General features: G+C 36.8%; 3 protein-coding genes across 3 annotated transcripts in view; 1 reads left to right on the top strand and 2 right to left on the bottom strand.

The window, feature by feature from the left end:
• The window catches only part of LOC126972325 (uncharacterized), a 768,748-nt gene that overhangs the window by 666,160 nt on the left and 78,095 nt on the right, over positions 1-24,493 (bottom strand). The gene's annotated exons all lie outside the window — the stretch shown is intronic.
• LOC126972356 (peripherin-2-like) lies at positions 421-9,091 on the bottom strand. Its single transcript, XM_050819044.1, has 6 exons — positions 8,807-9,091; positions 8,574-8,730; positions 7,637-7,805; positions 7,179-7,299; positions 5,148-5,252; positions 421-1,510 (listed from the first exon to the last, which is right to left on the bottom strand). The coding sequence occupies exons 1-6, from the start codon at positions 9,014-9,016 to the stop codon at positions 1,235-1,237; spliced, it is 1,038 nt and encodes a 345-aa protein (XP_050675001.1). The 5' UTR covers positions 9,017-9,091; the 3' UTR covers positions 421-1,234.
• LOC126972328 (peroxisomal biogenesis factor 6) overlaps positions 11,961-24,493 on the top strand; it is a 30,964-nt gene continuing 18,431 nt past the window's right edge. The window contains exons 1-5 of the mRNA XM_050819002.1: positions 11,961-13,182; positions 13,931-14,038; positions 16,077-16,210; positions 21,356-21,857; positions 22,571-22,738. Of these exons, the coding sequence (XP_050674959.1) occupies positions 12,099-13,182; positions 13,931-14,038; positions 16,077-16,210; positions 21,356-21,857; positions 22,571-22,738 (1,996 nt within the window). The 5' untranslated portion in view covers positions 11,961-12,098. The remainder of the gene's footprint in view (positions 13,183-13,930; positions 14,039-16,076; positions 16,211-21,355; positions 21,858-22,570; positions 22,739-24,493) is intronic.

Genomic DNA, 24,493 nt, shown 5'->3' with positions numbered 1-24,493 from the left:
ATGAAAAGGCCGGAAACGCATCTCTTGGCACCTGTTGTTGCGCAAGGATGTCCATGGGCAGTTGCCTCATCCTGTATGCCCCCTCTTATATAAAAAAAATGAAAATGGCGTTTTGCCAACATGACTGCTTATCAACCCTAACAAAAACCTTAGTAGTTAATCATAATATTTAAATATAATTAATTATCACTAAACAATAGCTAACTATCATTAAAACTAGTATTGTTTATTATAATAATGATTTCTATTTATTACCTAACGTGTTTAATTTTTCCCATGAAAAAAAATGTGTTTCAATTGAACTGGCCAAGTTAAAAGGATATTTCAAAGAGGATGTAAAAACTATAATATAAAACTATAATATATTTATAAAAATAAGAGGCAGGACTGCCTTAGTAAAACTTGAAATTTAGTTAGGTATGAAACGTGCAATCATTTGACATAGGTTTAAAATACTAGTAATTACGGTATAGCGATTGGCGACGAAGTGTAATCCGGCTAAGTTTGAAAGCAAACAGTTGCATAATAAAAACGTAATGGATTTCGGCTATCTCCGTTTTTTACAAGATTATATCCGTCATCTGTCAATCTATCAATGACTGCACGTTTCATGTTTCATACAATCGAGTGAATCGCTTGTTTCTTAGAGAGCTTCGCTAGGCTGTTCCATATATTTGACAGCAAATATTTTGTGCCTATTTGAAGCGCCACTTGCGAGCGTCCAGAGAACTAATTTTGACGTATAATACAAATAGCTGCGAAGGAACGTACAATACTCTAAAGTATTTTTGCATTTTGGATTAATTTCTTTCGTTTTCCGTGTTATTTATGCTTCAAGAATCAACGTAATAAAGTAAAAAATTTGTTGTCATCACTAGTTTTAGTACCGCAGACTCTCGCTACATGGCCAACAGCGCCAAAATGGCGAATATCAAACAGGCACAAAAGCACTCTGACAGCCGCCAGTCCAGTGGTATATAGTAGAGGTCAGTGGTTTAGGTACTTCAATTTTGAATTTATAGTCCTAAACACGACAACATTGTCGGCTATTACATATTCTTTGATTAAGATTTCACATTTGTCAGCTGGAGCAATTCCATGTTACCAGGCATGTTCTACATCGGGACATCTGCTTGGCATTATTTCAAACAATTATATTTTTAATATCACCGGCCACCGCTAAAGATGTCATTGAAAGAGATCTCTTGTGAATAATCATTAAATGGAAATAAGATTATTCATATATAGGCTTTAGTAACTCATCAGAACTATTGAAATCAGATTGCGAGGATGTGACATAGCGCCGTTTGCTTCTATACGTCGCTGTCACCCACTGCAGAGTTCGTGCTTTGCGCATCTTCTTCTTACGTAACACTTTCTTTTTGCCTGGCTGAATCTTAGTATTGACACTTGACCGCAACAAGTACGCGTTGCATGTAATCTGGTTTTCTACGTTCAGGCCGCTCCGGTAAGCAGTGTGGAGATATCTCACTGCTACAACTTGTAGAGTCTAGAATATAATTTACCTAATTATTATAAGCCGAGTTAATTTTATATAATAGAATCTAAAAGAGCATAATTTATCATTCTTGCTCACTCTCACCCTATCAGCACAGCACGTTTCTACTGCGTGAAAAAAAAATTAAGACAAAACATAAGTGAATGGAAGAGACTTACCATTTTTGCCTAACTTTAGGTACTGCTGTAGTTGCAAGACTCTATTATTTTCTGCAACCGTTTAATTTTAAATCCGCAGGTACGTAAACAGTTATGACCCACGAGTAGGTACACCGCGTAAATGGTCTCCATCGTGACAAATTATAAATGTATACCAAATGATCCTAATATAAAACAACAATCAACAATATAGGTATTCGTACATACACACACACACATACTCACGCCTTGTTCCCGTCGGGGTAGGCAGAGACAATAGAATGCCATTTGCTTCTATCCTTACAAACCTCACGCGCTTCCTCTACATTCATTACTCTTTTCATACATGCTCGCCGGTTGCGGGTGCTTCGGACCTCTCCTTTTCTCAAAACGTCGCCAATTTGATCGACGAATGTTCTACGAGGTCTCCCGCGACCGGCTTGCCCACACACACTTGCCTTATATATTTGATGCGTCATTCTTTCTTCACTCATTCGCTCCACGTGTCCAAACCATTTAAGCATTCCTTTTTCAGTACTTGTCACAACATCCTCTTTCAAACCACAGCGCGCTCGTATTACCGCATTCGGAATTCTATCAGTCAGTCTTACCCCACACATACTACGCAGTGATCGCATCTCAACTTCGTTAATTCTGCTTTTATGCTTCTTCTGCCATACCCAACTCTCACTTCCATACATTAACGTGGCGACAAGCACTCCATTATGTACAGCCATTCGCGCTTCTATTGGCACAATCTTACCGTTTATAAAGGCATGCAGCGCTCCATTCACACAATTTCCCGCAGTCACTCTTCTTTCAATATCACCTTCATATCTTCCGTCTCTTGTAAACATGCTACCCAAATATACGAATTCTGTAACTTGTTCTATCTTTTCATCTTCAATCGTGATAGTACACTCAGTCAACCTTTCATCCTTCTCAAATACCATCACTTTCGTCTTTCTTGCATTTACTTTCAAACCTCTCTCTTTAAAGCTCCCGTTCAAACAGTCAATCATTTGTTGCAACTCATTTACCGATGATGAAAAAATGACTTGACCATCGGCGTACAAGAGGCACTTAACACACAACCCTTCCATATTGATTCCACATTGCATTTCTCTCACATCATTCATGCATCTTTCCATGAATAGGTTGAACAACCAAGGCGACGCTACACAACCCTGTCTGACACCTTTGGAGATATCAAACCAGCCCGTATAGGCACCATTAACACGAACACAGGCTTGAGAATCCCTGTACAGAGATTTCAGAGCCCTTATCAGAAAATTGTCCACCCCATACATAGATAAGACCTTCCATAATTCCTTTCTATTCACCCTATCATATGCCTTTTCCAAGTCTATGAACGCGCAATATACTTTCTGGTTTTTTGCCAGACATTTTCCAGTGATGCAGCGTAAGGAAAAGACTTGATCCGTACATCCCATTCCCTTCCGAAATCCCGCTTGCACATCCCATACCTTGCCATTAGTCACATTCATTACTCTTTCAATCAATATTCTGGCATACACTTTTCCAACAACACTAAGAAGGCTGATCCCGCGATAATTTTGACATTCCTGCTGCGAGCCTTTGCCTTTATAAATTGGGACAATCACTGCCTTCGTCCAATCGTCTGGAACTTGGCCCTGTTTCCAACATAAATTAAAAAGGTGATGCAGCAGGCTCACTATTAGTCCATCGCCAGCCTTCAACATTTCATTCGTCACTCGATCATACCCAGCAGACTTTCCCGACCTCATACCTCTTAACGCTTTCATAATTTCATCCAAACCTATTTCATCACTCGGGTCCACAAACATATCTATTATCTCTTCTTGCTCTTTTTCACTTACATCTTTATTATAGTTATTCGTATTTATTTCAATTACCTAAAATCGCAGAACAGTTAATGCAGATTGGTAGCCTGAGTTTGATTGCTACAAATCATCGCCGAACTTGGGAAATCTAACACAAAACAACCTATCATCCTACACCATGCCAACGCAAGCTCACACAGCTCATCAAACGATTCAGTATTTGTACAGGGAATTTAAAATTTATTGACTAAATCTAACACAAAACAACCTATCATCCTACACCATGCCAACGCAAGCTCACACAGCTCATCAAACGATTCAGTATTTGTACAGGGAATTTAAAATGTATTGACTAAATCTAACACAAAACAACCTATCATCCTACACCATGCCAACGCAAGCTCACACAGCTCATCAAACGATTCAGTATTTGTACAGGGAATTTAAAATTTATTGACTAAATCTAACACAAAACAACCTATCATCCTACACCATGCCAACGCAAGCTCACACAGCTCATCAAACGATTCAGTATTTGTACAGGGAATTTAAAATTTATTGACTAAATCTAACACAAAACAACCTATCATCCTACACCATGCCAACGCAAGCTCACACAGCTCATCAAACGATTCAGTATTTGTACAGGGAATTTAAAATTTATTGACTAAATCTAACACAAAACAACCTATCATCCTACACCATGCCAACGCAAGCTCACACAGCTCATCAAACGATTCAGTATTTGTACAGGGAATTTAAAATTTATTGACTAAATCTAACACAAAACAACCTATCATCCTACACCATGCCAACGCAAGCTCACACAGCTCATCAAACGATTCAGTATTTGTACAGGGAATTTAAAATTTATTGACTATCACCTATATAGTGCTGACCTAAGCCCTTATAATTTCTGTACAGTTCCTAAAATTAAGAAAACTCTTTGTGCTTTATGGTTCCAGTACGGTGAAGTATTCGATGCTTTCAAATCAGTCGTATTGAAAACCACACTTTGGAGTAGAGTAAATATTTTATGAATAATTCAAGCTAACGCTAAGGTTTTTTTAAATAAGAGGAGGCAAATGGGGCAAGAGGCTTACGGAATGGGAGTGGTGAGGCAACCGCCCATGGACATCCGCAACAACAAGTGTCAAGAGATGCGTTGCTGGCCTTTAAGGTGGGATAAGTATGCTCTTTTCTTGAAGGCCCCTAAGTCGTTTTGGTTCGGGAAAACAGCAGCCGGTAATTGATTCCACAAAGTACGTGTGCGTGGCGAGAAATTACTTGAAAAATGCGCGGTTGAAGAAAACCAGACGTCAACGTAATGCGAGTGGTAATTTGCACATTGACGTAAAGTCCTTAGATGTGAATAATTTGAAAAATAATAAAATGTAAAGCTTCTTGCACTTTTTTTAGTGAAACGATAAATATTAAAAGTAGCCTTCTATATCTAGGTTACGAAATTTTAATTAGCTATAAGTTCTTTTCATCTTCAAAACATTAACACGCGTTTGTGGCATATCTACAACAGCAATCATACACCTTGATCCCTCATGAATGATAAAAGACGCCGGGACGGGATCATGAACGGGTTTACACTATGAATAGCACAATAGATTGAACTTTGCGAACTTATACAATATTCAATGTTGTTTATCTCACCATCGCCATTATTATGAGAGACATTACTGCGTTGAACCGCCATGACACTGCCATCATCTCATTTATCAGCTTTTCTTCGCATCCTGCCTCCCAAATTGTTAACATCTAAAATGTTATTGAGGATAATAATCTCTCAGATGTATTCTAATGATTCACAATTTCCTAAATATAAAACTTTAACGATTATTACTGATTGTGTGTGCATTTTAAATTAATTCTTGTTACGTAAGTGGTTAAATAGATTAAATAGGTAGAGATTATTATGGTCTACCCAGCTAGCAAGCATAGCATTATATTTATGTGATATATGCATTATTTCTTGTTATCTGGTTCAGTTCTAGTAACAGGCTTCATCGTGCTGTCATAAATGTCATTACTTGTGGTGGTGTAGTGGGGCAGGTCATTCCCTTCCCTACATTACGGTCGAAGGAGGTGAAGGATGGTCCATGCGCCATGCTCGTGAACGGGAGCCACTTCTGGTGCCTGGTTGATCCTGTCATCGGGAACTGTTGTATGTCGTAAAAATTAAAATGTATATTATTATATCCTCTTAAGGTTTATTATATATTGTATGTCTATTCCTATTTTCATATTTATCGTTCCTATAATGTTGGCAAAATACGTTTTTTTTACAGTATCTGTGGATTGATGCACCTACTGTAATAACCACAGTACTATGTAATTACTCTGTGTTTTTTATTAAATTTATTTTTTCATCTTACTCGTGTTATGCATGACGTTTGGGGTATTTTTCTTGCATCACTTTACTATGACTAATTGAGAGACTAGATACATAAAGAAATGTAATTAATATAATTTGTAATAAGTATAGTTTGATGAAGCTGTAACTTTTTAAATGAGTGGCCACCAATAAGATTCTTGTCAGATGTCATTAAAGTTCTTTTTCCGAGGTGATGATACATGAACAAGAAATATAACTTTTGACGTAATGAGTAGTAAGGTTTAATTTTTTTTTAAAGATTTATGTTTATTTTATCTTTGGACTAGGACCAAATAACGACGAATGAAAACCAATGAAAGGTCTCCTTTCTATTTCACTTGGTATCAACAAACACTCTCGCTCACACACGGGCTCGTAGCAAATTCTTTCAAAGAGCCCTTGATATATTGGAAATAGTCGGATACCGAGTGCCTGACGTGGATTGTCTTTGTAGGAAAAGTTATAACGTTTAAAGTTTTTGTCACATGAAGTAAATTCAATATGTGTGTGGTATATTATTATAATAAGTTTCACTCAAAAAATTACGCTCAGGCTGAGTTGAGTGGGTTTAAATATGCGGTGCTCCTAGCAATTGCTACTCTTGGTCCGTGGTTAATGCGGCACTGTCACAAATGAAGTGCCGCTTCAACTGCTATCGTGGTGCTACAGCCTACTGCACTAACCCCGCTATTACACTGCACTGCAAAATCAAAGGTCACTTGGCAATAGTAGGTCCAAGTGAATCTGGTCTATGAAGACTTTGCCAAAAGACCTACGAAGATCCTTAACACATCCTTCTGGAATCTGAGGTCATCGCTGCAATGAGTGCAGATTGCCACAAGGTTCTCTATATCCAGGCAGAGGACCTACCCCACTTGTGTCCACTGAGGATACTGCGCCTCTTAAAGGTCATAGGCCTGAAGGATGTGAGTTAAATACAAATACGAACTCTAATTACTGCATAATTTGGCATATTGGAAAAAAAACTCTAAACGTTGCCCAAGTACATAGTTGATGAACATGAACGTGTTAAGGTCATCACAACGAGCATAGTCATTGCTAGGGCGGGCGTCCGAGCACACGTAGGGTGCACAATAGATCTATAGACTAAAGTGCTCATTTCCCCAACAATAATAATAATAACCCCGCTATTAACTGCTATTGCCTGCTGTTTGAGTAAGTTACATAATGAAACGTCGACACAACGAACGCAGTATATGAATGCTCGGAGACGCTAAGTATTTTACCTGAGTCGTAATTATAATGATGTTAATTGCAGTTATTTTAACTTACCAACAGCAGTTACTTACCGGCGGTTCGTATTTATAAATGATGCCCTTCTGCATGATGCCATGGTGAATACACGGCCACATCACATATCTCGAGCAGCAGCTGTATGGAACGTTGTCTGCTACGAACTTCCGAACCGTCCTGCACCAAAGCAACAGGAAATAAAGATATTTTTATCAGTCATCAACCGATAAAATGACGGAGTTATGGTTTTAAAAGACCCGAGCAATGTCGACTGGAAACAGTGCAAAAAAGAAAATGCTTCCACCGTTTTCGACCACCATGGACATTTTAGTTTTACCCATTTGTTTTGACTTTTTAAAGCTGTTCCGGATTTTAAGCCATTTTATTCTGGACGACATGTGCCACAAAAAAACAATAGGTAATACTTAATAATCTCGTGGGAGTATTGTCTTTCATAACATCTCAAACGGCATTGACTACTTCTCGATGGCTAGTAAAAAAATATGATACTAACGAAGTATCTGTGCTCTGTCCTGCACTATACCAGGGAATGTAAAACCACTCCTGATAGCTAACGCGACCACAGCACTGAAATCTAGTTTGCAGCCGATCTATTGCAATCTTCGAAGGCAAGTGGCTTGCATAACGGAGCATCGCTTTTGTAATACCGCCTTTTATTTTCGCTGAAAAATTAAATATCAGATAAATTTTAAACGACTTTGGAAAGTAGTAGAAAACAAATTTGCACAAATAAGCTTTTCATGGCGCTGTTTTTAAATATAATTATTATATTTACCATAAGCAACAAGGTGCCTAACTGGACATATAAGGTTCAACATCTCAAGTCAATTTCCTAATATGCAAATATTGGGGTTGAGTAGATTATCAACTGTAAAGTAGATCCTGTAGATGAAGTTGTGGCTTGAGGTGCCTGAGAGTTGCCCAAAGCATACAAGATTTTATGACGAAACGTCACTCGAACGGTTAGCTCAGTTGGCAGAGCACTTGTACGGAACGCCAGAGGTCGTGGGTTAGAGTCCCGCATCGTTGATATCATTTTGTTGTCAAATTTTATTAGTGTAAGGTATTATCTATTTGTCATTTTATCGTAAACACCACAACACACCTGCGGAAGCTTCTTTGCACAGAATGCAGGTGGTTACCACAGCGTCGCCTTTTCTGCTGTGATGCAGTAATGTGCAAGCGTTATTGGGTTTTGGTTTGATGAGCACCATGAAATGACTAGGCTAATGAAACTTAATATTTTATGTCTCAAAGTGATGAGTGTAATTGGAATGCCGCTTAAAATTTTAGATTCAATCAACAATCTTGAGCGGCGCTGCATTGTTATGGGCGGGGCGTATTACCGTCAGGCAAATGTCTTACTCATTATGTCACTTTTGCTCGCAAAAAAGAACGTAATTAACTAATTAGTGAGTTAATATAATTACCTCTTATTATAGTTGACTGCAATCCGGAATAAAACATAATAGCAAGAAATATAATAATAATTATAATAAGCGACCAAACGTAATAAAATAGTCCATTCGTCACGTTGTATTGTCGTTTTGGCAATCCTGCTTTGAATAGTTGATACAATCCATATAACTGAGAATAAAGCTAAACTTAAGTAACAAATAGAAAAGGACAATGTATTAAATTCTTTAAATTTAAGATTAGGTACCTCTATCACAACAGCGATCATGGATCCACACGTAATAATTACAGGTATTGCATTACCATCAGGCCAGCATACGAGATCAAGAAGTGTCCCTTCCTCACTTCGTATGCCTTCCGAAGTATTGATAAGCCATATCAAATAAAATATCACTATAGGCATGCATGCCATTAATAGCATCCGTATATTGTTGAAAGAGGACCATGATAGAATCATATTAATGCGAAACTGGGTTAGAAATGACAATAAATAAATTATTATGACATTTTTCTTCTTGTCACAAATATGAATAAATTTAATACAAATTTGGTTTCAATTATAAAATATTCATCAAGTGCGAAAATTTATGCAATATAATTTTAAATCAAATATAATTTCCCCTGCTTTTTCTGTCTTTCAGTGTGATTTGTATCCCCTCGTTTATCATGCTTCGTTCCATCAAGGTTCCATCGTCCTTTGGTAATGAACAGGACATATGACCAAAGACAGCTGGCTAATCTAAATACTAACATTCTAATCTATATAATTATGATCATAATATTGCAAGCATGCAGAAAAATAAAATGTGAGAGTGGTCTCTCTGATAATATTCTCGATAAATCTCTTTTGATTTATCCTTTTTTTCAAGACTTAAATCAATATTTCAATCCGTTTGAAACTAAGAAAAAGATAATTTAAGGACACAATTCGGATCTACACTGATCAAGGGTCAGGTGTGTATGTCGTGCGCAAGGATTTTGGGTAGTGATAAATAAATGCTAAGACTAAGGCTAAAATTCTATTCATTAAAAATGTACTAATGAATATCTAGTCAGCTCGTTGACACTTCGAAAGTGTGATACAATTCGATGGACTACAACAATCAATCTTAAAGCGCGCAGCGTCATCAAATCAAATCAAAATCAGTTTATTCAAGTAGGTCACGAAAATGACACTTATGAATGTCAACAAAAATAAAATATTTTTCTTATTGAATCTACCGCTATTTCGTAAAGGGTTGAGCTAATGAGAAGAAGTAGCAAGAAACTCATTGCCACTCTCTTATATCAAGTTTTACAGATCATTTCAATTACAATATAATATGTAAAATGTAAAATGATGCAACAAACACACTCAAACGTCAAATAGTCAATGTATTACACGAGTAAGTCAAAAAAATAATTGTAAATTAATACAAAAGTTATTGAGTACAGTAGCTGCATCATCCACATACACCATAAATCAATAAAGGTATTCTGTGAGCATTTTATAAGCGATTATAAATAAATAAACATGTATATATCCATACATATATATATACACAATAACTTTTAAGAATCTGAAACCGAGGCCCCGGCAACAGGATCATCCCGCCACCACAAGCAGCGCCCGTTCACGAGCATGACTCATGAGCCAGCCATCGCCTCCCTTAACCATATTTTAGGGAAGGGGTCGACCCGTCCCATGTCGCCGCCACAAGCAGTGACATTTAAGCGAGCATGATGAAACCTGTTACGAGAACTCAGCAAACAACAATAAAATAATCCTAATACATCCATATAATCCTACATATCATGCAATACTCACCAAATACCTCTACTTACAATTTGACAATTCTGCTTAAACTTGTAATTAATATTATATTTTTACTAACAGTAATCAAAAGCTCAATCCTTTAGGGTAATCTAATCAAAATCAACACACAAAAACCTTATTCAGGCAGGTCAAGGAAATTTCTTTTCTTTTTATTCCACCTTTGAGGGTTGAGCTTTAATAAGAAGTGGCAAGAAAATCTTTGTTGCAATCACTCACAAATCATTTCAGTTACAATATATGTAAAGTGATGCAGCAATAATACTCAAACTACAAATCTCATACGTAATACTCGAACATATTTTAGGGAAGGGAACGACCCGTCCCACGTCGCCGCCACAAGCAGTGACATTTAAGCGAGCATGATTAAAACTGTCACAGGAACTCAACTAAATAACAAAAAACAAGAATGTTCATCTAAAATATATTCAACAACACTCACTAAACACCTCTACTTATAATTTGACCATTTTGCTTTTAGTATAAATTTTCAATTTTTCAAAAATTATTCATAATTATAAATACTATTATATTTAATTAAGGGTAACTAAAGCTCAAATCTTTTAGAGCAATTCATACCCATGCTTTCTTATCATCTAAATAATCCTTTAAATTGTTATACGATTTTTCCATAAGTTTATGTTTAATATAGGCTTTGAACTTGTTGAGGGACATTTCCATTATGTTCTCAGGAAGCTTATTATAAAATCTGACGCAATTACCGATGAATCTCACTAATTAAGGCAGCCTTGTTTCATTCTCAATACTATAGCTACATTTACTATCCCATATACGTCACTACAATCACTACATATTATAAAACAAAGTCCTCCGCCGCGTCTGTCTGTCTGTTCGCGATAAACTCAAATACTACTGCACCCATCTTCGTATTGTTTTCACCAATGTGTAGCGTGGTTCTCGAGAAAGGCCTTTGTATATAATTTGTTGTATTTTTGCATACATTTTTGTATACACTAACGCTATATGTATGTTGGATGTGTCGAAAAAAATAAACCGTCTGGGAGATTTCAACGAAAACGCCGTATAAACACTTTGAGATATAAGAAAGTAATGTATGGTGGAATTGTGTATCACAAATAGGTCTACTGAAAAGTCCGTAAACGCATAGGGCTATCTCTTAAGGATAACTATATCCATCTTATTACTTTTAAAAGTTGGCAATAATAAAGCGGTAATGTGCTGTTTACAGAAATTATTTCGAATAATAATTACACACTTGGTATCGCAATTTTTAAATTTTTTCCTAATGTTTTCCCCAATTTTTGCTAGGTACCAACAAACCGATCGAGTAATAAAAATTGCTCATCAGCGCATCGTGTGAACTCGTTGACAATCTATGAGTAAAAGCATGTAAAAGTGTTCTGTGGAATCTATCTAGCCATCGTAGTCTTTTCATAATACAATAATATAATGTTAGTGGTCTTGACTCCCGACTCGTGACAAAGGATTTGTCATTTGGCTGATGATGACATATGACAGAATGACAATTGTCATTTGACAGAATGACAATTGTCATTTGACAGATTGACAAATCCAAAAACAAAATTTCCTGTGTATCTGTTTAGTGTTATCAGTTGTTATCTTTTGTGATAAAGGGATTCGTGACAATAAATAATGTAATTGCTAAAAAGGACGTATAATAAATTTATATTTGTTATGTTAGTATTTATTAGTTTAAAAAGCATATATATTTATAGTACCTAATATGGAGAGACCACTAATAACGAAGTTATGGGTGATAAAATTTTGTCTTAAAGTTGTGTATCCAAAGTTCAACTGCAATATTTTTTTAGTGTATCTTGCAATTAAATATAGATACCAACAAAGTAAAAAAATTGTTTCTAATATGCATCAGTTAAACACCTTACCTCTAAATATTTTAAAGTCTATTTTAACTGAGAATATACCTGAAAAGTATGTTTCAATTCTTCTACATAAATGCATCATCATTTCAAAGGATACCTTTATTGATTTATGTGTAGAAAACTTTTTCTATGTAGATAATGGTGTTCTGTGGGTCACTCTCTCACTCAAACCTGCTTTAAAAGCAAAAAGAAAAGCTGAAGGCAGTGCTAGAAATGATGTACTATCTAGGTATAACCTAAATTTAGTTACTGCTGAGATTCATAAAAAACTATGGACAGAAAGATCAATCGAATCTCCTGAGAATGTAAGAGTTGTACCTGTGGTTGGATCTAAATTAATACAGGATAATGAAGCATATACAAGTGAAACAGAATTCAATAATATACAGACTTCGTTGGGTCTGAAATATTCCCCAATTGAGATAATTTTTCAACCCATGAAATCATTTAATTTAAGTCCAAAGATAGCTGCCTCAGCAGAAGTAAGCCTGGTTGTATATGAGAATGACCTACACAATGATTTTCTTAAAGAAATTCTAAGCAATTACTTTGAAATGCCAAAACTGGTTTGTATTGGTGATATTATATGTATAGACCTCACTCCTGAACTTACTAGAGAATTTCATTATAAATATTTAGATCTTGTTGAATCAAGTGGTAGAGTCTACTTCAAATGTACAAAAATTTCTGGAGAAGACGGGAGCTGTGAGACACCCGCAAATACTATAAAGGCATTTTATGTTGTTAAAAGTGTCACTAAGTTAAGTTTAGGGGATAATGTACATACTGCTAGACCAAAAGATCAATATTACACACTAGACACTAAGAATGCCTTGCGTGCATTCCATACATGTCCATTGGGTCTTAGAGAAAAGTTTAATCAAATCCAAGAAACCATACAACCTTTTATCACAGGAGAAATAAGTAAGTATTAACTGAATCAATCATATTCGAATACTTTTTATATATTATAATAGATTCTTCTTCTTCTTCGTCAGATTACTCTTGACAGAGCAGTCGTGGTCATGTCGAACTACGAACGATTCTACACCAGTTATCCCTGGAGTTGCTTCTCTGGCACTGCGCATAAGGGAGCATCCTCTTGACCTACTGCCTGACCCTTATTATAATAGATGTAATTCTGTAATGTTTTATGGAATATTAGTATTGAATACAGGACAAAAAGCCAATTTTTATGCTCCTGCAACTAGAATTTGGGAACCCTCCCTGGCCCCCTTTTTTATATAAAAGGGGGCAAATGGACAAGAGGCTCATGGGATGGGGAGTGGTGATGCCGCCCATGGACAAGGTGACAAGAGATGTGTTATTAGGGTGGGAGTACGCTCTTTTCTAGAAGTCATATCGATTCGGGAAAACAGCAGCCAGTAATTGATTCCATAAAGTGGCATGTGAGGCAAGAAAAAGGTGGCGGTGGAATTCCAGACGTTGTCACACTTCGTCGAACCTCTCCCCCTTAATGTGTGACATGTTTTATGGATGGTGCCATACATGTGCCCATCATTATAAAACTTCTGATGAAATGTCCCATGTATCTTGAATAACACCAGCAGCCAAGCCCTTCAAACAGGAGCAGAACACATACACTTTATGTACTGCACATTTTGTGTATAGAACCAAAAAAAAATTATTGGTATGATTTAAATTTTTCCAGATGACCTATCATCCTCCTTACACAGCCCTATTATGCCAATGGTACTTCTTACTGGCTCAGCGGGATCAGGAAGACATATACTTGTTAAAACATTAGCAAAACATAATGGTATTTATACTTTTCATTACTGTGTATTTTAATATTTTTTATATATCATTACATATTTATAGCAACATAAGTTAATAGATATAATAAAATTGTAGCAATTTATATTATTTATGACCTATCTATACTTCTATACTAATATATAAAGCTGCAGTGTTTCTTTGTTTGTTTGAACGCGCTAATCTCTGGTACTACTGGTCCGATTTGAATGATTCTTTCAGTGTCGGGTAGTCCATTTATCGAGGAAGGCTATAGGCTCAAAATTAGGGATCCGTAATAAAATTGCTATTTTGCAACACAAGGTGTAAAATCGAAAACCTATTTTTGCGTGCGCTGCAAAACTATTGACAATAGAACAAAATGATGTACAGGCTATAATATAAGCAATATTTTATTACTTATAAAACTATCGCGTGAATTATACTTTATATGGCAAAACAACGTTTGCCGGGTCAGCTAGTATATATATATGGCTGAAAACTCTTAATTATTTAGAAACTGAAAACTTGCAAAATTAATTATAATATGATTAAAATAGTGTACATGTGTGTTCTAAAAAGAATATATTATATTAATTTTTCTTGTAATTATAGTATAGTATATTTTATATACTATACAATAATTAAATTTCGCTTGGTGTAATTTGATTGTTATCTAAATATCGTACTTTGAACATTTTACTATTAATTATTATTATTAATTAAATATTCGTCAAACTACAAATTACCTTAGTTCATAGTTAAAGTGGTCGCACATTCTTGAGACAATGACAAGTGTTTTTATGTAGGTATATTATTTACAAGTTTAGTGTGAGCCACGCAAATATTAATCTACCTTCAATATTGAAACAATTTTTAGTTTGCTTATTTTATGCCTAAGATTGGTTTATTTAAGTATAATTTATGTTTTTGTTAAACGTGTAAGCATTCTTATCCGTTGGAAAGAGCGGTCTTCCCTAACACAGGTTCTGCGAACTTAAAAGGGAAGTCCTTCAAATACTATTTAGTAAAATGCTAAATAAATAAATTTTTTGATGACCATTAGTAATAACCTTTGTTGAAAATATATTATTATTATTTTAATTTTTTTCTTTTTGACAATAAGATTCGAGACAAACAGGATGGCTGATGGTAATTGATACTCCCAGACCATTACAATGCAATGCCGATCAGGATTCTTGAAAGACCCAAAAACTCCGAGCAGCACTACAACTGCGCTCGTCACCTTGAGACAAGATGTTAAGTCTCATTTGCCCAATTATTTCACTAGCTACGGCGCCCTTCAAACCGAAACACAGTAATGCTTACACATTAAATATCCCAGAAAATGTTCAAAACAAAAGTATAACGTTATTCAAAAGAATTGTTAAAAACGTTTGTGTGGTAAAGGTTAATATAATATAACTGACTTTCTTAATGATACCACAGATCGGGAATGGAGTGAACGCCCTCAGGCTATTAAATAATAAGTTTAATTCTACAATATTACTTTGTAAACATATTTATTCGATGAAAAAAAAAAGCCCGCTGAGTTTGTTGCGCCCATTCTTCTCAGGTCTGAGGCATTCATTTTGGAATTGGTGGTAGTTTTTTGACTTTCAATAAGTGATGTCACATCCTATTTTGAATAAAAATATTTGAATTTGAATTACCGCTTCACGGTAGAAGGAGGCGCCGTTGTGGTACTCATAATCTAGCCGGTATCCTTTGCAAAGGAACTTCTGGTAAAATTGAATTGAGCTTGTATACTTGAATTAAAAAAAAACTGTCTAGTTGAGAAAATATAATAAACTAAACTATTAACTAAATATTAACTTACTTCTTTACTTTTTTCGTTACTTCTTTGAATGGCCAACCTTATGATCTGGCGAGAGAGAGAGGTCTGTTGCGAGAGAGAGAATTGATTATTCGATTAATTCTGCTAGGGCCACAAACTATTTAGCCTCAGTCTGTGTCTCGCGAGTACTAGTTAAAATAAATACTCGTTTAACAAACATTTATTCATAGTAATAAATATTAACTTTGTTGATTTTCACATACAGGGCTTCACTATATACAAGTGGACTGTAATTCACTACAAAGTTCAACGGCGAAGCAAACGGAGAGTAAAATATATTCAGCAATACAAAAAACCAAGCACAGTGCTCCAGCATTGCTTCTACTTGACAACTTTGAGGTAATATTGTTTTATGTTCATTCCTTTTATCACGACATAAAGTCAATGTCATATAAACTTTATTCAATTAGGCTTAAAAGCGATTTTTAAATGTCACTAAAATATTTCCATAAAATTACTGATTCAGTCAAGAAAAAGTAGAGCTCGTGAGTTTTTTTTTAGAGTTTTGTTGTCTTACATCTATACATTTACGGCCATTCCCAATATTCAGTCTATCTCCGGTTGTGTCTTAGTTGAGATAAAAATCGTAACTATCGTTGACTTTTCTGTCTCAATAAATTTATCGACGGTAACTCACCTCATCCGTTCACACTGTCTGTCAACATGAGGACGTGTAGCTTACCAGCGATAGAAGTTTGTATGGAAATTGCTATTCACGCATCCCAATATAAGGCGATAAGAATGACTTATCGGATATATTGGCACAGCTTCAGATTATTGACAGCTAATTACTGACAGTAGAAAGTAGTAATTTAGCTCTATCTGTAGATAGTATATTGGGAACGGCCGTTAGTTGTTTACTTATAAATTTTTACTTATAAGTATGTGTTAATATTTCAATGTTTAAATATACTTTATATAATATATATATATACTATTATCGGTAGACGCCGTCTCCATTAATTTCCACTCGTTCCTATCTCTTGCAAATATTCCTGTCCACCACTTTTCTGCTGTTTCTACTACGTTATCACTCCATTTTTTTTAGGAATAGGAGGACAAACGAGCGTACGGGTCACCTGGTGTTAAGTGATCACCGCCGCCCACATTCTCTTGCAACACCAGAGGAATCACAAGAGCGTTGCCGGCCTTTAAGGAAGGTGTACGCGCTTTTTTTGAAGGTATCCATGTCGTATCGTCCCGGAAACACCGCACAAAGAAACTCATTCCACAGCTTTGTAGTACGTGGAAGAAAGCTCCTTGAAAACCGCACTGTCGGACTGGACGGCCACACATCCATCTCTTAAGGACGCGTTTATGAATCCGACAAAAATAAGATAATTTTCGGTAGAGTTTGTGATGAAATGAAACTAATTCTAACAAAACTAAAAATTGCCATAAATAGATTACTTCTTTATCTCCAATTAGCGGGAAATTTTTGCTTTGAAATTTTGATATTTTATGTCGTAAAAACGATTATCCGTTAACTCTTCACACAAAATTGACGAAATGGGGTTTCATTCAGGATCAGTTTTCTGCTACTACTTACATAATTTTGTCTCTTAAAAATTACGTAAGGAATGCAGATATAATATTTTCAAAAACACGGGAAATAAATTAATGAATATGTTATAAATAATCTCATAAAAAAATATAAATGAATCGTCTAAAATTGATATATTTTTCTGAAAAGCATGAGCTTTAAAGTGTGGTATTAAGGGTTATTTTATTTTGTCACTCCGTACGCATTGCACAGAAAGATCTATCGAAACAACGTCAGTCCGCGCTCGACCGCCGTCGTGGGTAGATACTGTGTCAGTTGTAAGCAGCAGCTCGTACTCGAAAAGATCGCTGTACGAACATGAATATTTTGTATAAGCTATACAATACTGTCTTTGATACTTTACATATTTTGTAAGCAGTCAGATTTTCTAAAAATTATGTTTCTTATTTTTTTGTAGAATTAGTGATTTTTAAGTTCATCCCTAAATATAAGGTCCATATTAAATCGACATCGGGTTAAAATTTAAATTAAATTAAATTTACCTTAAAAATTTAAATTAAAAATAAATAAATTTACCAACTTCTCTTCATGGGTGTCATTTTCATGGTTTTCGGGGTCAACAATAACGAATATCGGGTCAAAATCCAAATCCAAGATGGCGCCTATGAAATTTACCAACTTCTCTTCATGGGTGTCATTTTCATGGTTTTCGGGGTCAACAATAACGAACATCGGGTCAAAATCCAAATCCAAGATGGCGCCTATGAAATTTACCAACTTCTCTTCATGGGTGTCATTTTCATGGTTTTCGGGGTCAACAATAACGAATATCGGGTCAAAATCGAAATCCAAGATGGCGCCCATGAAATTTATCAACTTCTCTTCATGGGTGTCATTTTCATGGTTTTCGGGGTCAACAATAACGAATATCGGGTCAAAATCCAATTCCAAGATGGCGCCTATGAAATTTACCAACTTCTCTTCATGGGTGTCATTTTCATGGTTTTCGGGGTCAAGAATAACGAATATCGGGTCAAAATCGAAATCCAAGATGGCGCCTATGAAATTTACCAACTTCTCTTCATGGGTGTCATTTTCATGGATTTCGGGGTCAACAATAACGAATATCGGGTCAAAATCGAAATCCAAGATGGCGCCTATGAAATTTACCAACTTCTCTTCATGGGTGTCATTTTCATGGTTTTCGGGGTCAACAATAACGAATATCGGGTCAAAATCCAATTCCAAGATGGCGCCTATGAAATTTCCTAACTTCTCTTCATGGGTGTCATTTTCATGGTTTTCGGGGTCAAGAATAACGAATATCGGGTCAAAATCGAAATCCAAGATGGTGCCTATGAAATTTACCAACTTCTCTTCATGGATGTCATTTTCATGGTTTTCGGGGTCAAGAATAACGAATATCGGGTCAAAATCGAAATCCAAGATGGCGCCTATAAAATTTACCAACTTCTCTTCATGGGTGTCGTTTTCATGGTTTTCGGGGTCAACAATAACGAATATCGGGTCAAAATCCAAATCCATGATGGCGCCTATGAAATATACAAAATTTTCTTCATTGGTGTCAAATGACTGTAAATACATCGTCAAAATTAGAATTCATTCATGAACTTAATTTTTTTTTAAAAGGCCTGTCTAACAATATCCCACATGCTAAATTAATTCTTCATTCCCGAAATATATAAATATTTACGTTTCGACTTTTCACCCACAATATTTACAAAACACATTCCGTTACCAATCTAATTAAAAAATCTCAAAATTTTATTTTGAAAGACCTATCTAATGATACCCTACATGCAAAAAAAATTTTCATCCTCTTTTTAACCACAAGAAGCTCTACCCTTCTTATCAATTATTACCACCATATTATGTCAAGAAGAGTTATTTCAATAGATATTGTAATCATAAGGTATAAGCTATTACATAAATGTAACGTATATCTTCCTTAATCCCGCATTATTTTCAAAAGACCAAAGGAAATGTCATGTATCAAACCTGAATCTAACTTTCAAAGACCTATCCAACGATACCCCACAAGGTTAGTCTCCAGTATTTTTTTCAACTCCACTTGCAGGGGAGGTGTCCTTAGGGAGGAAGCTACGTCCAAAGCACCAGACAACACAAGAAATGGCGTGCGTACAAAGTACACATGTCAGAATTGAAACTTATTTGTGAAAACCAATTTTTAAATCTCGTTTATATTAATAATTATCCTAATCTGTTCTCTCAACCAATTTATTTTTGTCAATATTTGAAATTATTAGATGTTTTACTAATTATTATTACTCATGAAACCTGTACAATACAAAGCTAGTAGGGAAGATGTTCTACTTACTCGCGGCCGCGCGCTAAACCTACATGATACAATGCTAGTAGTGAATTTGTTTTACTTCATAGCGGTAACGTCTGCTTCATACTACATTCGCATTTTCTCACTCTATCTCAATCAGACTCAATCTCCCTCCCCTCTTCTTGGATAAAAACTTCCTTCATTTTCGTGACACTTTATTCCGTTTCATCCGTAAAAATTTTACTCTCATGCGGGCAAAGAAGTTTCACTTCAAAAATGATCCCAAATTCGTTCTTTGCACCCTCGAGAACCTCGAATACGATATCCATATTGCTGAAATCATAATTTTGCGCGGCGGCCGTCTTGTATTTCAAAAGTGATCCCAAAATCGTTATCTGCGTCCTCGATAACCTCGGATACGATACCCATATTGCTGAAATCATAATTTTTCACGGTGGACATCTTGGATTTTAAAAATGATCCCAAAATCGTTCTCTGCACCCTCGATAACCTCGGATCCGATACCCATTTTGTTGAAATTATAATTTTGCGCGGCGGCCATCTTGGATTTCAAAAATGATCCCAAAACCGTTCTCTGCACCCTCAATAACCTTGGATACGATACCCATATTGCTGAAATCATAATTTTTCATGGCGGCCATCTTGGATTTAAAAAAACTGCGTTTACTGCACACGACGTTATGCCACGGAACTGCCATCTAAAGTTACAATATTTAACTACTAAACGAATACACCAACCAATTATCAAAAATACATATGTATTAAAAAAAAAACAATATTCAAACTTGCTAAAGTATCAAATTCATTTGATTCCCGCTATTAGCTTTAAGTACGTGTATGTGTTTGAGCGGTGTCAATGTAGTGGTGCGATTCGATACCTCTGTTTTGAGAACGCGTCCTTAAAAGGCCTGCCTCAGTTTGTGAGTTCCTATTTTATGGAATTCGTTTAAAATGGGAATTGGCTGAACATATACAAAAAACAAAAGACGAAAGATGTTCCAAAGTAGTAATGAACTGGAACCCTATAAATATAAATAAGAATTTTGGTTATATTATGTGAAATAATTCATTTATTGTAAAGGCATAAAAGGCATTTATTTTCTCAAAATTGATTCCTTTAGTATTCTTTTTGATGTCATTTCTTATACTACTAGATACTACTACCGCTTCGGAAACAAATGGCGCTCTGAGAGAGAAGAAGCGGCGCAAGAAACTCTCCCAGCATTCTTGTTTTGCGCTCTTTTCAATAAAAATATACAATATTGTACAGTCATTTCTATCGCTGTAAAATAATCACAATCTAGTCCCAGGCTGTCCGATCATTTAGATATTCAGCAGTGGAGTAATAGGATTTACGACAGAGCCATTTTTTTATAAAACATTTAAATTTATTTATAGGTAATGCCTGAACCGTGGCTGGGACTTTATTATAGAAGTGTATACATTTACCCTTAAAGCTATTATGTATCTTATGAATCCTACTAGAATTAGTTACAAGAAGTCCCTTATTTCTAGTGTTATAATAATGAAAATCACTATTAAGAGCAGAAAGGTGACAATTTTTGTGAACATATATTAAATTTTCATAAATGTACTGACAATGAACAGTCATAATATTATTATTATTATATATATTATATTGTAGGCATTTGCAGTTGATCCAGAGAATAATGAAGACCAGAGAGTAATAGAATATTTTATTAACAGTGTAACAGATTTGTATCAAAATTACACAAAGCATCCAATAATACTAATTGCAATAACTGAAGCATTAGATTTAAAACCAAATATCGTGCGGCTATTTTTGGATAAAATTCACATACCGAAATTAAACTCTAACCAAAGGTATGAGATGCTAGAATGGTTTGCATCAATAATGGATTTAAACATAGACAATGCAAATTTGAAAGACTTCAACCAAAAGCCCACAATTCAGCGATCCGAGTCTGACGTTTTAAATAAACATTCGAAAGAGGTTTTACAGAGATTGGCATCGAAAACTGAAACTTTTTTGTATGGGAATTTGGATACATTGATGCACTTCGCTTTGAGAGAATCATATTTGAGACAGGCTGAAAACTATTTGCAATTACCGACGGATCCTAATTTACATATTGTACATGAAGATGACTTTAATCATGCTCTTGGTAAGTGTAACCATTAATTTAATGAAAATCAAATGATACACTATTTGGCACAAGTTAGTAACGGACGCCCGCCTATCAGAGATGAAACTGAAAACGGTCCACCGTTGTCTGTCTTCTACCGCATTTATCACGGGGAGTGTTCCGAAGATTGACTGTTTGACTTGATTACTGCCGCCGAATTCCACTATCGCACGACCCGCCACAAATTAGGATCATCCCAACTATCTGGATGGTCCTCCACAGTGCGATTTTCAAGGTGCAAGGCTGTGGAATGAGCTTCCTTGTGCGGTGTTACCGGGACGATACGACATGGGTACCTTTAAAAAAGGCGCGTACACCTTCCTTCAAGGCCGGTAACGCTCTTGTGATTCCTCTGGTGTTGCAAGAGAATGAAGAAGAAGAAGATTGTGAAGGGCGCCGTAGCTAGTGAAATTACTAGGCAAGTGAGACTTAACATCTTATGAATCAAGGTGACGAGCGCAATTGTAGTGCCGCTCAGAATTTAGCAGCACTGCATTGTAATGGGCAGGGCGTATGAATTACCATCAACTGCACCGTCCTGCTCATCTAGCCCTTTAATGTCATAAAAAAAATGGAGTAAGGCTCACATCTCTGGTTCGGTGTACCACAGTAGGTATCATCTCAAATCATGCGACCGCGTGCAACACACAGTGGCTCGAATTATGGGTATAAATTGATTATTTTATTTACAGAGGCCTTAAGAAGTTTGCACAGTCAACATCTAGATGCGCCAAAGATACCCAAGGTGTATTGGGAAGATATCGGTGGGTTAGACAAGTTGAAGAAGGAATTATTGAAAACTATTGAATTTCCTATCAAATTTCCACATTTGTTTAAAAACTCGTCATTGAAGAGATCAGGTAGGTGCTTTTATATTTTTCTTAAATAATTAATAATACGGGTCTTTTTTTTATGGTATTTTTTTTTTATGAGAGGGGGCAAACGGGCAAGAGGCTCACGGGATGGGGAGAGGTGAGGCAACCGCCCATGGACATCCGCAACAACAGGTGTGTCAAGAAATGCGTTGCCGGCCTTTAAGGTGGGAGTATGCTTTTTTCTTGAAGGTCCCTAAGTAGTATCTGTTCGGGAAGACCGCTGCCGGTAGTTGATTCCACAAAGTGGCTGTGCGAGGCAAGAAATTTCGAAGAAAACGCGCGGTTGTGGAATGCCAGACGTCTACGTAATGCGGATGGTACTTTGCACGTTATGTCCGATGGTGGAATTCGGCCGCTGGAATCAACCCGAACAGCTCTCGTGATAAATGCGGTAAGATGCAGAGAGAACCCACATCTCTACGCAATGCTAGAGAATCAAGCCGATCGGAGATGACTTGATCGTCGATGATTCGAGCCGCTCTACGTTGTATGCAGTCAAATGGAAGAAGCTGGTACTGGGGAGCACCCGCCCAAAGGTGAGAACAGTACTCCATGTGAGGCCGAATTTGCGCCTTATAAAGTTGCAGGCGGTGGCTTTTAGTGAAGTACTGTCTCGCCTTACTGAGTACACCAACCTCTAAAAAGAGGCCAGTTTGGCCTTCTCTTCCAAGTGACCACGGAACTGAACGTCGCTCGATATATCGACGCCAAGTATGCCAATACAGGCTGTGGCAGTTAGAGGAGTGATCTCGAATCGAGGGGATACGACAAAAAGTCTCCCACTTTTTAGTGGTGAACGCACAAACTTGTGTCTTCTTGGGGTTGAATTGGACTAAATTTTGTCTGCCCCATTCCGAGACTTTGCAAAGCATAGTCTTGATTTCAGACACAAGTTTGATCCGGTTTTCGGCGACGCTATCCCGGGACAAGTTGGCACGGCCGGTGTAGAAAGCATACCCCGTGCTGTCGTCTGCATAGCAATGAATATTGCTGATTTGCAGCATATCATTGATATGCAGAAGAAACAGCGTAGGGGATAGCACACAGCCTTGCGGGACACCAGCGTTTATGGGTTTTAAGTCGGAGCATGCACCGTTGATAACAACCTTGATGCTCCGATCAGCCAAAAAACTAGTGACCCATTTGCACAACTTCTCGGGAAGCCCATAGGATGGCAGTTTCGTTATAAGCGATTTATGCCACACCCGATCAAAGGCCTTCGCTATGTCCAAACTCACCGCCAACGACTCCGACTCAACCGCTTGCACCCATTTATGGGTGAGGTACGCAAGAAGATCACCAGCTGAGCGACCCTGACGGAAACCGTACTGGCAATCGCTGATCAGCTGGTGCCCCTCTAGGTATCCCAGGAGCTGGGGGTTGATGATCGACTCCATTACTTTGGAGAAAATGGAGGTTATGGCAATGGGGCGGTAGTTGGACGGATCCGAGCGTACAGCTTCCTTAGGGATCGGAAGCACTAAAGCCGCCTTCCATAATTTCGGGACTACGCCTGATGAGTAGAAGTGCCGGAAAAGACGGGTAAGGACCGGCGCCAGTTCCGGAGCACATGTCCGCAGCACTATCGGGGGAATGCCATCGGGCCCGCTCGATTTGTGAATGTCCAAGGTGAGAAGCGCCTTAAACACGGCACCATGCCGGATTTTTACCTCCGTTTTCTCTTTCGCGTCATAGGCCAGCGAGCACGGCACCATGCCGGATTTTTACTTCCACTTTCTC

The sequence above is a fragment of the Leptidea sinapis genome, chromosome 26, assembly GCF_905404315.1.
Source record: "Leptidea sinapis chromosome 26, ilLepSina1.1, whole genome shotgun sequence".
NCBI classification, from domain to species: Eukaryota; Metazoa; Arthropoda; class Insecta; order Lepidoptera; family Pieridae; genus Leptidea; species Leptidea sinapis.
The sequence above is the reverse complement of the archived record's forward strand: the minus strand, read 5'-3'. Positions and strand labels throughout refer to the sequence as shown.